Source organism: Ammodytes marinus, assembly GCF_949987685.1.
Source record: "Ammodytes marinus genome assembly, chromosome: 6".
NCBI lineage: Eukaryota > Metazoa > Chordata > Actinopteri > Uranoscopiformes > Ammodytidae > Ammodytes > Ammodytes marinus.
In genome coordinates, this window is record NC_137235.1 from 3,954,559 (window position 1) to 3,969,325 (window position 14,767).

At 42.4% G+C, this 14,767-nt stretch overlaps 1 protein-coding gene across 1 annotated transcript in view; it reads right to left on the reverse strand.

The window, feature by feature from the left end:
* Positions 1 to 1,521: 1,521 nt before the first annotated feature.
* slit1b (slit homolog 1b) overlaps positions 1,522 to 14,767 on the reverse strand; it is a gene marked incomplete at both ends in the record, with an annotated part of 66,600 nt that continues 53,354 nt past the window's right edge. The window contains 12 exons of the mRNA XM_080029889.1: positions 1,522 to 1,814; positions 4,138 to 4,346; positions 4,815 to 4,939; positions 5,670 to 5,875; positions 6,931 to 7,088; positions 8,965 to 9,095; positions 9,611 to 9,839; positions 10,588 to 10,725; positions 11,219 to 11,312; positions 11,802 to 11,941; positions 13,624 to 13,718; positions 14,016 to 14,140. Of these exons, the coding sequence (XP_079886015.1) occupies positions 1,522 to 1,814; positions 4,138 to 4,346; positions 4,815 to 4,939; positions 5,670 to 5,875; positions 6,931 to 7,088; positions 8,965 to 9,095; positions 9,611 to 9,839; positions 10,588 to 10,725; positions 11,219 to 11,312; positions 11,802 to 11,941; positions 13,624 to 13,718; positions 14,016 to 14,140 (1,943 nt within the window). The remainder of the gene's footprint in view (positions 1,815 to 4,137; positions 4,347 to 4,814; positions 4,940 to 5,669; positions 5,876 to 6,930; positions 7,089 to 8,964; positions 9,096 to 9,610; positions 9,840 to 10,587; positions 10,726 to 11,218; positions 11,313 to 11,801; positions 11,942 to 13,623; positions 13,719 to 14,015; positions 14,141 to 14,767) is intronic.

Genomic DNA, 14,767 nt, shown 5'->3' on the forward strand with positions numbered 1-14,767 from the left:
AGTAACTATTTGTTTCAATTTAATTTTATAATATATTACGTCAAATGTTATGCTGTTGACACAATGGGGCGGGACCTCAGTTACTCAGTTAAGTTATACTGAAGCAACAAGAAGGCATAAACTGTCCTATTGATGAGATCAGAAAAGGGCTTTTACACTATTTAAACAAAAGAAAACGTATAGTTATAGTAATAGCCTGTATTCACGTTTCTATACTTTGGGTTGTCACTGGTATGTAGAGCTTCCAGTTGCTTTGTTAGTAAGAATCATTCTAGGAGTGTTTTATGTGTCTCTTTAGAATGTAATGTATGTAATATTTTTGTATGTTAAAGGTGCTACGAGGTGTTGTGTTCATTCTAGCACCCCCTTTCGACAAATACGGTAGTGCTTTTACTACGCCAGCTGTTGTTCATGGGTGAGCGTATATACCCATGACAAAGGCATTAAGAAAAACTATATAAAGAAAATAGCATTCTTTGCACTGATGGTCTCGTTAGCTGTTGCTTGTCATTCATGATCATCAGAGGAAAAAATTTGACAGGTTTCAGAAATATTTAAAAGTTCCTCGTAGCACCTTTAAAGATGCCTGTAATCAGCAATGTACTTCGATTCTGTGTTTAAAAGTTTAGGCTCATTTCAGCACAAAGTCTCTGCCATAAATGTGTACACATACCCATCCTTTACTACTTCAATAACATCCAAAAGAACCAACTGAACTCTTGTTATCTTAATCCCTTGGGCCTTTAGAGAAACAGCATCAAAAAATACTTTTCAAACGTGGCTTTATTTCACCTGTGATTCCCTTTTACTGTTCAGAAAATACCTGCACCAGAAGAGTGACAGGTAGAAACATTACAATTATTTTTTACTTCTTTTCATAACATCAGATTTGAACCTTTATAAAGGAGTAGCCATTTTTATTTCATGAACATGTCCCCGGTTTAATGCACTACCATTAATTTCTTTGCCGTTCTCACAGTCCGTAGCTTTGAGTGAACCGGTAGCAGCACTTAACCACGAGTAGAACACACGAGAAAGGCATATAATGTATATATATACGGAGGCTTTTCCCCCCACGCTAGTATTCAAAATGAGCAGGAGTTAGTTAGGTAGTCGATAGCGCGCAGAGTTCTCTCTTTAGCAGGTGAGGAAGAGGAGGAAAATGAAGATGAGGTTGACTCGTTGATTCCATGTTTCAAAGAGGGAAGAACTGTCTTTGTATGATACAAAACTTGCGTCTGTGCGCGAGAACACACACACGCGACAAACAAAACAAAAAAAAACACTAAAAATGTCCGTTTATCAGTGATAGAATCCCCTACAGTGTGTGTACCTCTTTAGCTTGGTGTGTGTGTGTGTGTGTGTGTGTGTGTGTGTGTGTGTGCGAAGTGTGTGTGTCTGTCTGTCTGTCTGTCTGTCTGTCTGTTTGTGCGTGTGTGTGTGTGTTAATGTATTGTACTTCTATCTCCGTGAGTGTATGTAAATGTGCGTGTGTGTTCCGCACCGTTCCATAGCACAGGGCTACACACACTCCTTGCAGCCGCACTCCACAGGTTTCTCCACGTCCTGGGTAAACGTTGTCCCGTCGTCACAGTCGAAGGCTAGCCTCCGACGGCGCACCCTAAGGGGGGCACAGCAGGACGGGACAGAGGGGGTAGAGGTGGAGGTGGGTGTAGCGCCCGGGTCGGTCCCAACAGCCGCCTGGCACCGCCCGCGACACTCCACCCAGGAGAAAGGCTTGGAGGTCTGGCAGAGCACCGGGCCGCGCTGCAGACGATGGAAGTCTCTGACCGGCTCGCCCACACACGGGGACTCTGGGGAGGGAGAGAGAAGTACAATTTAGTCAATTGAATAGGCCTACAGGGCACATTGAAATACGTCTCTTCTCATATCCCCTCTCAAGTTTTCCACTCCAGAAGGGGTCAGAGCACAGGGTCAGCCATAGTACAGCAGCGGCCCTGGATCAGTTTGGAGGTTAAGTGTCTTGCTCAAGGACACAATGGTAGAGATGGTGGGCCCCATAATTGCAGCCACCACTAGTTTTACTACTAATAGCCTCCTGTCCGGTGCCGGGGATCGAACCAGCGATCTGATGGTTACTGGGAGGAACCTCTTTATTCTAGGACATCCTACCAACATCCATCCTTATAGAAGGTAAATGGTCTATACTAAGAGCTTAGTAGTCCGTCATACAGTTTCTGATTGTTTTGCTGAATTTGCTGAAGCTGTCATGAGAACAATATCTTGAATCTTGAAAATCTTCCATTTGTGATTTTGTTTGGTTTTTGTGTTTTCATACTGTCTGTTTTTATTGGTCTGTCATTCTGTCTATCATTGTCTGTCTTGTAGTCTGTATGTACAGTATCTCACAAAAGTGAGTACACCCCTCACATTTCTTCAAATATTTCATTATATCTTTCCATGGGACAACACTGAAGAAATGACACTTTGATATAATGTAAAGTAGTCAGTATACAGCTTGTATAACAGTGTAAATTTACTGTCGCCTCAAAATAACTCGACACACAGCCATTAATGTCTAAACTGAAGGCAACAAAAGTGAGTACACCCTAAGAAAAAATGTCCAAATTGGGCCCAAAGTGTCAATACTTTGTGTGGCCACCATTATTTTCCAGCACTACCTTAACCCTCTTGGGCATGGAGTTCACCAGAGCTTCACAGGTTCCCACTGGAATCCTCTTCCACCCATTCATGACGACATCACAGAGTTGGTCGATATTAGAGACCTTGCGCTCCTCCATCTCCCGTTTTAAGAAGCCCCAAAGATGCTCAATAGGGTTTATGGCTGGAGACATGCTTGGCCAGTCCATAACCTTTACCCTGAGCTTCTTTAGCAAGGCATTGGTCGTCTTGGAGGTGTGTTTAGGGTCATTATCATGTTGCAATACTGCCCTGCGGCCCAGTTTAAGAAGGTTGAGTGCACGTTTTCAGCGTCATACCAAGAGGTTGGCTTTGGAAAATAGACGTATGAATACTGCCAGCATTGCTGCAGGTCTTGAAGGGGTTGGGGGTCAACCTGTCAATGCTCAGACCATATGCCACACTCTGCATCATACTGGTCTGCATGGCTGTCGTCCCAGAAGGAAGCCTATTCTAAAGATGATGCAAAAGAAAGCCCACAAACAGTTTGCTGAAGACAAGCAGACTACGGACATGGATCACTGCAACCATGTCCTGTGGTCTGATGAGACCAAGATAAACTTATTTGGTTCAGATGGTGTCAAGTGTGTGTGGTGGCAACCAGGTGAGGAGTACAAAGACAAGTGTGTATTGCCTATAGTCAAGCATGGTGGTTGGAGTGTCATGGTCTGGGGCTGCATGCATGAGTGCTGCCAGCAGTGGGGAACTACAGTTCATTGAATGCTAACATGTACTGTGACATACTGAAGCAGAACATGATCCCCTCCCTTCATAAACTGAGCCGCAGGGCAGTACTGCAACATGATAATGACCCCAAACACCCCTCCGAACGACCACTGGCTTGCTAAAGAAGCTGAGGGTAAAGGTTATGGACTGGCCAAGCATGTCCCCAGACCTAAACCCTATTGAGCATTTTTGGGGCTTCTTAAAACAGGAGATGGAGGAGCGCAAGGTCTCCAGTATCCACCAGCTCCATGATGTTGTCATGAATGAGTGGAAGAGGATTCCAGTGGCAACCTGTGAAGCTCTGGTGAACTCCATGCCCATGAGGGTTAAGGTAGTGCTGGAAAATAATGGTGGCCACACAAAATATTGACACTTTGGGCCCAATTTGGACATTTTAACTCAGGGGTGTACTCACTTTTGTAACCGGCAGTTTAGACATTAATGGCTGTGTGTCGAGTTATTTTGAGGGGACAGTAAATTTACACTGTTATATAAGCTGTAAACACGCTACTTTACATTGTATCAAAGTGTCATTTATTCAGTGTTGTCCCATGAAAAGATATAATGAAATATTTGAAGAAATGTGAGGGGTGTACTCACTTTTGTGAGATACTGTATCTGTTCTTGTATGTGCCGTTTGTGCTTATGTGTTTTTTTTCTGTTCCCAAGTGCAAGACGAATTCCCCTTGGGGCAATAAAGGTTTGTAAAGGTAAAGGTAAATATGAGGAAGAGAGAAGAAAAAAACCCACCTATGTCACAGCTGTGTCCGGTGAAGCCCTGGTCACACACACACTGCTCTCCGTCCTCTGTCTCTTCACACTGGCCGTGAACACACTGCAGCCCGCGACATGAAGCAGCCGGCTCCCCCTGCTGGTTACACAGGGCACCGCGGTATCCTGACGCACAGTCACAGCGGTACGTCTGTGTGTCCAACGGCACACACACGCCCTTCACACACCTGGGTTCACACAGAATGGACACTCAATACGAAGGAATTACATTGAAGAGTGTGTACGTTTGTCACAATAACAGTTTTAAAGGTGTAGGCAGTGATTACGGAGTTTGTTGTCAAATTATTTTTTCGTCAAAATCAGTGAATATTTCACGATCCGCTACCTGTACTGTGTGTGTGCTGGGGGGAAAAATCCAGTGTTACTACGCAGCCAAGGCTCTGCAATCTGTATATGGGCATATAGCTAGCTACAGTGGGCCTCCTTTGTTTACATTCACTTTGATAACATACCTGTTTACAGAGCCTAGGCTGTGTAATTAACACTAGATTTATTTTTCAGCACACAAACAGTACGGACAGGTAGGGTTCTGTCCTAAATTTTATTTTGTTTTTCCAGAGTAGCTTTCTCCACCTTTAACACTTTTAAGTCGATGTAATGAATGTTTTTAAAATGGTAGAATGAAGTACACTCACTTGTTGCCTTCACATGGGTTTACACTGGTCGCCGTGGAGACCACCTCCGCTCCAGTCAGACCTGCTGTAGACGGCTGGTCACAGTGTTGTCCTGTCCAACCCGCCTGACACACACACTGAGGACCCTGGGACAGACAACATTTTTTTTGGCATATTCAAGCTTTATTAGATAGTACAGAGTTGAAAGGGGGAGACAGAGAGAGAGAGGGGATGACCTGCAGTAAAGGTCCACGGGTCGGATTTGAACCCACGACCACTGAAGCAAATATGGTACGCGCTCTATCCACTACGCTACCGGAGCGCCCCGAGAGACCACATGGTTAATGCTTTCACCACATTCACATATCAGAATGTTTATACCTGAATAGCTGTGGGTAAAAAATATATATATTTAAATATGATTAAACCTTCTATTCTAACTCTTCTGCACACGTTTTTGGTCACTTTCCTGCTCTCTTACAGAGTGTATACCTTTTTACCTCTTTAAAATATTTGAAATAAATAAACAAATAATGTCTATCTATCTATCTATCTATCTATCTATCTATCTATCTATCTATCTATCTATCTATCTATCTATCTATCTATCTATCTATCTATCTATCTATCTATCTATCCATCTATCCATCCATCCATCCATCCATCCATCCATCCATCCATCCATCCATCCATCCATCCATCCATCCATCTATCTATCTATCTATCTATCTATCTATCTATCCATCCATCCATCCATCCATCCATCCATCCATCCATCCATCCATCCATCCATCCATCCATCCATCCATCCATCCATCCATCCATCCATCCATCCATCCATCCATCCATCCATCCATCCATCCATCCATCCATTACCTGTGCTGTGTTGGGTTGGCAGACCCCGTACAGACAGTAGAGCTTGCGGCAGGCCTGGCAGCCCGGCACCACTCCCGGCTTCATGTGGCTGCGGGTGAAGTCCTGCAGCTCGTGGTTGATGTAAAGGTTCCTGATGCAGCCGTGGAAACTGGACATGTTGTGAGACGACTGACCCAGGGACAGGGGAATCTCTCCCTCTGGCATACCTGGAATACACGCAAAGAAATACATTACGAAAATGTTTTAAAGGGTGCAAATTCACTTGAAATTTTTTTTTGCTTCGCAGTGGCAGTTTTAATAGGTTCTAATGTCCCATTCTCTGTCTTCCTATTAGTGGCCTTCTAACGTTCTGCATGACTGGTCACTAGAGATAATGTTCCAACAGCCTTTCTAATCAGAAGACAGGTCGAAAAAGATGACAATAACAATATGGTTGATATCACTAAAATGTGGCAAGTTGATCCAGTCTAATCTAGATCCTAAGATCCCTACTCCTCTCTCTGTATGTGGTGAGTCCACGTACAGACTGGTCCACATAGTTTATTTAAAGGTGCACTATGTAACTTTGGGTGTGTCAGAGAAAGTAAAACAATTCTAAGGTATATTCTTATAACTGAATAAACTAACTTTTTGGAACCCTGAAACACTGTTTTTGAAGTGAGAAAGCTACCTTCAAAGTTACTATTTCACTGTTATTGTTTACAGCAGCAGGGCCCACAGTTTTGATTACAACCATATTCTAGTCTTATGTTTGGTTCCGGGTGCCTCGAAATAATTCTGTTTTGACTTACGATTATAGAATTATTCAATACTAAGAATTAGACGTAGAGAAAATATGTTTTGTAAACTAACTGCAGGCTCTGCAAATACAAACAAACCCCCCTCCTCTGAAACTGCATAGTGCACCTTTAAACTTCTGGACCAAAAAAATGGAAATGTATATCAGAGTTTAGCATTTTTTCTTGATCTTACAATTTTTTTTTTTCGTAATTAGGCCTTTCTGCTCTTACCCCCGACATAAAGTCAGTTTTGATTACAAACATATTCTAGTCTTAGGTTTGGTTCTAGGTGCCTCTAAATAATTCTGTTTTGAGTTGCGATGATAGAATTATTCAATACTAAAAATCAAATGTAGAGAAAATGTATTCTACTAACTCAGTTTTACCCTGAAACTGCAAAGTGCACCTTTAAACTTCTGGGTCCAAAGATAGAAAAAGTTTATGTCTGAGTTTAAGCATTTTTTCTGGCTCTCTGGTCTTACCCCCGACATACAGCGGCGCCTCCCCGGTCACCAGCAGCTGTCTTGGGCTGTGGCTGTCCAGCGTGGTGGGCTCTCCTCCGTCCACAGACAGGTTCACCATGCGATTGAAGGTGACCAGCTCCACCGTGTGAAACTGACCGTCATTCACCGTCTCTGTGCTGTGTGTGTGTGTACAGGACATAATGTAAATAATTAACTGTTCTTAATGTTTTATCTGGAATAAATAAAAGTTACATAAAAATCAAATAAAAATAATGCACATTTTAGTATTAAAATAGAATAGAATAAAATAAATGTACAATGTGGCGGGGGACACTGATGGTTACACCCCCCCCCCCTCCAACTAAAAGGCTCAGGCCTTGTTGCAGCAGACCACGGGTTAGTTTCCAGCCCGGGTCGTTCTCTGCATGTCATCCCCCTCTCTCTCTCTCCCATTTCAACTCTGTCTCTCCACACTGTCATTAAATCATGGAAAATGCCAAGAAAATAATTTTAGAAATGTTTACATATTTACAATGTAGGAACTTTGCTTAGGAAATAAATGACAGAGCAACATCAAACGTACAAGAACGCTCAATCAAATGTGTCTGCAGATGTGTTGTGTTGTGTTTAAACAATCGGTCGTCTGGGTGAGTCAAATTTAAATTCAACAATATTTGCATAAAGATCATATCTCAAGTTGTTCTACTCTTTTCTCTCTACTTTTTCTGTTCTCTTCATCTGCACTGAATCATTTTTCCCATGCTCTCAACTCCTCTTCTCTGCAGCAGTTCATTACAGAAATAGCCTCAGTGTGTGTGTGTGTGTGTGTGTGTGTGTGTGTGTGTGTGTGTGTTTGTGTGTGTGAGTGTATGTTTGAGTCTGTGTGTGTGTGTGTGTGTGTGTGTGTGTGTGTGTGTGTGTGTGTGTGTGTGTGTGTGTGTGTGAGTGTGTTATTGTATGTGTGAGTCTGTGTGTGTGTGTGTGTGTGTGTGTGTGTGTGTGTGTGTGTGTGTGTGTGTGTGTGTGTGTGTGTGTGTGTGTGTGTGTGTGTGTGTGTGTGTGTGTGTTCTCCTCCTTAACAGTGAACCCCTCCAAAACATTTAAGCCCTCGACATCTGATCAAGTGGACACTCGGCTTCAAGTGTGTGTGACTGTGATTGAGACTGAGAATCTCCACACTGTCTGTGCCCACATTCCCCAAACCACTGCTGGACCCACTCTGAGCAACAGGACCCACACACACACACTCACACACACACACACACACACACGCACACATACATACACACACACACACACACACACACACACACACTCTGCGAACCGTTGCCGGGCTAAAGCAGAGGTTGCCGAGGGAGTCCAGTCTGTAACGAGAACAAACTAATGAAGCTGAAGCCGCGGGCCGCTGTCACATGGTTAAGAGCTACGAGCTACGAGCTAACCTCTTTTAAATAACTTCTTAAAACACATTGTTATAGACTTGCTTTAACGTGATGCCGTCTACTTATTCTTTTTATTCTTTTTATTCTTTTTACTCTGTTCCTCAAAGTCTTTTTACCCTGGCACCTATTAATCTGGTTTGGTTTGTTGTGTGTATATGAGTATGTGTAATTATCTTTTTGTATGTGTGTTTCTATTTCGATTAGTTTGTATTTATTTGATTGTACTTGTTTGTATGCATGTTGTCAAAGCAATTTATAAACCATTGTTTTTAAAGGTGCTATAAGCTATAAATAAATATATTGTTATTATTAAGAGTGATTTAAAACACGCCAGGTTCAGCGGACAGTCAGGACGTGAAACAGCTTTTCAACTGATGGTGCTTTAGTCAAGGACCAGGTTAGCTCCTCACCTGGCGGGTTTCAGTTAACTACCTGTCTCTCGCAATATTTTTACTTACTTTTTTTTTTTAAGATTATTTTTTGGCATTTTCAAGCTTTATTGGACAGTACAGAGTTGAAATAAGGGAGACAGAGAGAGAGGGGGGATGACCTGCAGTAAAGGTGTGTGTGTGTAATGTGTGCGTGCGTGCGTGTGTGTGTGTGTGTGTACCTGTAGATGGCGGTGGCAGGCTGGTTTCCTGGGTCATACGTGACTCTGACGTGTCCTTCATGGAGCGCCACAGCAATGGGCTCATTCTCTCCGTTATAGAGCAGGATACCATTCTCCTCTGCTGTTGATACCTGAAACACACACACACACACACACACACACACACACACACACACACACGTTTATACAGCTACACTTGTGGGGACAGTCATTGACATAATGCAAACCGTAGCCCCTTACCTTTACCCTAACCATCAAAACTAAATGTCTAACCCCAACCCTTACACTCACCCTAACATAAACCTAATTCATACCTGAACCTTAAAACCTAGTGTTAACCCTCAAACAGCTCCTTTAAAGGCCTGTCCTGAAGTGAGAACCGGACAAAATATCCTCACTCTCCGAAAAATGGTTCCCACAGTTATTTTTTGTAAAAGTACTCTCACTCTCTCTCTCTCTCTCTCTCTCTCTCTCTCTCTCTCTCTCTCTCTCTCTCTCTCTCACACACACACACACACTCACCCACCCACCCACATTCATACTCACACACACACACACACACACACACACACACACACACACACACACACACACACACACACACACACACACACACACACACACCCACACACACACTCACACTCACCTGCAGTGTGATGTTGGCTTGAGGCCAGTTCTTGACGTCTTGCAGCTGAACGTAAGAGTCTCTGTCCACAAAGTTGACACTGACCAGCTTGTCACAGCTCAGACCCTCGAACCCCGGCAGGCATTCACAGAGCGCAGTACCCGCCTTCACCACACAGGGGGCGCCATTCTGACACTGCACCAGCTCACAGGGAGACAGAGGAGGAGGGCCCACCTCACACAACTCACCACTGAGGGGGACAAGGAGGCAATGTAGAGGATATCAGAACGTAGCTTACATCAGTCTACTTAATTTAATTTTTTTTTAGATTGTTTTACATTTTAAATCCCTTAACCTCTCTGAGTGGATCTGAATGGGGATGTTACTTGAAGGCAACGTGAAGCTGTAACTAAAAAGGACCACTTTCCAATTGGTTGACACATATGTATTTCAACATAATTTATCGGTCTTGCGCAAATTATGAACGTATTATTTAAGAAGGTTTGGGAGAAATAATACAAAATAAAAAAAACTAGGAAGCAGTCATTAATGTGGGGTAGACCTATCGGACTTAGATGGCAAAAGAGTCAAAATGACCTGTGCAGATTTTTCATTAGTGTGAATGCTTAACAAAGAAAGTTTCAAAAATGCATGTCCCTCCAGTAATACAGTTTAGCATTAGCTTTTCAACGTCCAGCATTCACACACATTTACTACCGGAAATGCATTTTTTAGTTTTTATTTGGTATTGTGTAACTTCAGATAATTTATATACATTTTTAATTTATAATTTAGATAAAACACCTTAACATGAAAAAAACAAAAAAAACAAAATCAAATCCCCACGGTTTTTCAATTTTCCTTGGTCCAGTATCTCATGTGATTCCCAGTTCACCATAGTATTCCCAGTTAACCCTATTGTTCCCAGTTTAGTTTACCATACAGTAGTGTTCCCAGTTTAGTTAGCCATAGCGTTCCCAGTATAGCGTTGCCAGTACCTGTATCCCTGTGTACAGACGCAGCTGTATCCGTCCAGGTGGTCCACACACTGCGCTCCGTTCAGACAGCGATGGCTCACACACTCATTATAATCTATACTGCAGTCTGGACCCACCCAACCTGGAATACACACACACCTGGAGGGAACACACACACACACACACACACACACACACACACACACACACACACACACTCACACACACACACACACACACACACACACAGATAAATATATATATACTACATGACCCGTGGTGCAGGATTTTGGGGAGTCAACACACACCTCAGCAAAATATTCCTTTGCACTGTATGTGTTTTCGACTATGTGTGTGTGTGTGTGTGTGTGTGTGTGTGTGTGTGTGTTTTCAATCTCACATGGGATCCGAAACTTAGCTGAGCCATGGCAGTGATAAAGTGTGTGTGTGTGTGTGCGTGATGTGTGTGTGTGTGTCTGTGTTTCTGCATGCGTGAGTGCGTGTGTGCATGTGTGCGTGCGTGTGTGTGTGTGTGTGTGCGTGACGTGCATGTGTGCGTGCGTGTGTGTGTGTGTGCGTGACGTGCATATGTGTGTGTGTGTGTGTGTGTGTGTGCGTGACGTGCATATGTGTGTGTGTGTGTGTGTCACACCTTGTGCCGGTAGCAGTGCTGATGCAGGTGGACTGATGCTGACAGGGGTTTCTACCTGGTGAACACCCATCTTCCTCTTCCTCACACAGCAGACCTGGCAACCAGAGTTTGTAAAATGCATTATCATAGTTAATTATAAATAACTAATAATCACTAACTTATTTACTTGGGCCTTTCATTTCCCTAGGGAACAAATGCCATCGATTAAATAATAATTGGTAGGATTTATATTTATTTCATTTATTTATTTATTTTATTTTATTCAACCTTTATTTATACTCGAAAGATCAGTTGAGGTGTGGCCCTGATTTACAATGATGTCGAGTCAAACAGATACAAAGCAATGTCTATATAGCGCTTTCCTAGACACTCAAAGACGCTTTTTCTAATGTAAAATGACTGCGACAATACCTAGCCGATAGCTGGTGTCATTGACTGACCATTTTGATATAAAATATGAAAGGCAAGTAGCAGCAAATCACACATCAATCATTCAAAAAATTTACACAATTACATACAAGCCACACACATAACAATGATCACCATTAAGACAAGCCTAGAGATTGGAGTCTAAGCTTCATACCTGTGTAGTTTGGTGGACAGAGGCAGGTGTAGTTGCCCACTCCGTCCACACAGGTGGCGCTGTTCTCACACCCGTGGTCCTCACAGTCGTCCATATTCACCTCACAGAACGTCCCATGGAAACCAAAGGCACATGCACAGCTAAGCACATAAAAATAAAGACAAAACAATTCAGTCTTCTTCAAGGCAAAAAGGGCTAATGAGATATTCCCTGCGTTCCAATACCCATACTATCATAGTATTTAGTATGCCAGGGAAAGATTTAGGATGTCCCGACAGGTGCATGTCAAAATTCAGTATGCCAAAAATACCCAGATGCCCTTTATACATCCAATATCATTGTGCAGTACCAGCATGATTTAGTATGTAAAGGCATATGCACAGCTATGCAAATAAATAAAAACAAAACAATGAAGTCTTCAAGGCTTTGTATTTTATTTTTATATGATTGTATTGGGAGTTTAGTGTATCTGCCTTTGACTGTAGAGCACTTTGTGGGTCAACTTCTGGTGTTTTTAAATGTGCTATATACGTAAATAAAGTGTCTTGACTTGACTTAAAGCTGGGGTATATGATTTCTGATTGGTCAAAGTGAACATGAGCGGTACACTTTGACCAATCAGAGCGAGGCTCCGATTCTTAAAAAAAAAAAAAAAAATTAATCCTATTCTCTGTTCTTATTGGCTGTTGGGACTGTCCATTCACTTTGGCACAACGTTGTTGGTGTAGAGCGTGTCAGGGAGGGACCATAGGGGAGGGACCAAAGAGAACAAGTGGAGCGGTTGAGGTATTTGAATTCGAATCTCTATCCCAACCGCCATTTTCTCCCCAAATCATATACCCCAGCTTTAAAGGTTGACGAGATATTAACACAAATATTTGTTCACCACTACATGGATAAACCTGACGGCCTAAACATAGAAATTGACATTGATTGCGCTGCGATTTGCCTATAAACTTACTTGGCTTATTATCACGTCATGTTGTCAAACTCAGTGAAAACCTTGGTGTCGTGTCTGACAACAGTCTGAGCCCAGAGCAGCTTGCTTTTGTGTGTGATACTGTGTGTGTGTGTGTGTTTGTGTGTGTGTGTGTGTGTGTGTGTGTGTGTGTGTGTGTGTGTGTGTGTGTGTGTGTGTGTGTGTGTGTGTGTGTGTGTGTTTGTGTGTGTGTGTGTGTGTGTGTGTGTGTGTGTGTGTGTGTGTGTGTGTGTGTGTGTGTGTGTGTGTGTGTGTGTGTGTGTGTGTGTGCGCGCGAGTGAGTATTAGTGTTTGTGCTTGTGTGTGTGTGTGATTCTGACATGTTTGTTTCAACTTCAGAAAATCACAGAAAAGTCTCTATTTATAAACTTAAATGATGGAAGGTGTGAAAATGCATGTATTTATCACTTTATTCCCACTAACGACTATTTTAAACCACAAAGAATAGTATATACTGCAGGAAACAGAGGGAGAAGTTTGTCAGGGAAATCTAAAAATAAAAATCCAAATTTCTGTGAAGTAGAGTACGCCATGTTAGTTGTTTGTTTTATTTTGTCTTTTGTTTTTGTTTTCCTTTTCTAATTTTTTTATTGTGTGTTCTAAAAAAAATCATAAAAAAATAAAATAAAAAAACTGTCTCCCCATGTCAACTCTGTACTATCCAATAAAGCTTAAAAAGGACCAAAAAAAATCTCTTATTGTTAGTATAGGCCTATATATAGATAAGGGCGTTTCTACTGCTGGTTTAGTGGGGTGTTTCTGTTATTTTGTCCACCCCCTATCTATCTTAAATTATTTATACATAAATAGATTATTTTAGTTTAATTATAATAGATTTGTTACCTGAACCCTCTAGTCTGTTCGTCACTTAGACAGACTCCGGCGTTGGTGCAGGGATTACTGACACAGGCGTCAACTGGAGTCTCGCAGTGTTTACCCTAAAACAACACACACACAGAGACACACACACACACACACACACACACACACACACACACACACACACACACACACAGGTCAATGGTTTTATACACAATGAGAAATGGGTTTGTAAATGGATGTTGGATGTTTGGGATAAATATTGTGATTAAATGTCACAGGGTGCCGGCAAAACAGTCAAACTCATTAACTAGATCACGCACACACACACACACACACACACACACACACACACACACACACACACACACACACACACACACACACACACACACACACACACACAGCTGCCTTACCGTGAAGCCAGCCTTGCAGGTACAGGTGTACAGTTGTGTGTCGTTGGTTTGACAGACACCTTGGTTCAGGCACGGAGACGCCACACATGGGCTGCATTTAGCCTGAACAGATGCCTCTACTGGACCTGAAATACACACGCGCACACACACACACGCACACACACACACACACACACACACACACACACACACACACACACACACACACACACACACACACACACACACAGGTATCAGTCAATTCTAATAGGAACACATTGCTCCCCTTGCTCCGCCAAATTTACACTTGTTCCCTAATATACTAATTACCTTTAAAGCGCTAAATACCTCTGCTCTGAAATATACTATTGTATTACCGGTACCAACTGTTTATGTGATTATCTGACTGTGTTGGATTTTTTATTCAATATTTTAATGTTTGTGCTTTGGGATTTGCTATCAAGCTTTTTCTGTATCAATTTAGAACCTTAATTAATCTACAGTGAATTAAAAAAAAAAGTGAAATAATAACACAGGAGGTGGATCTTTTCTTGAACATAGCACACAGCGGTAAGAATCAAATGAGGCCCGGCGCCGCTTAGCTCTGAGGTTTGAAGCCACGCTCTCTATGGTGAGAAGAGAGTGTGAACGTTCACATTAGTGACGTGTGGCGCATAATAGCGGGCGCTAATTTGTTGCACATCAAAATACTGTCGCGCTGTTAAAATTCATTGTGAATCGCTGGTTGTGTTTCATCTTTCCCCTGGTCTCAC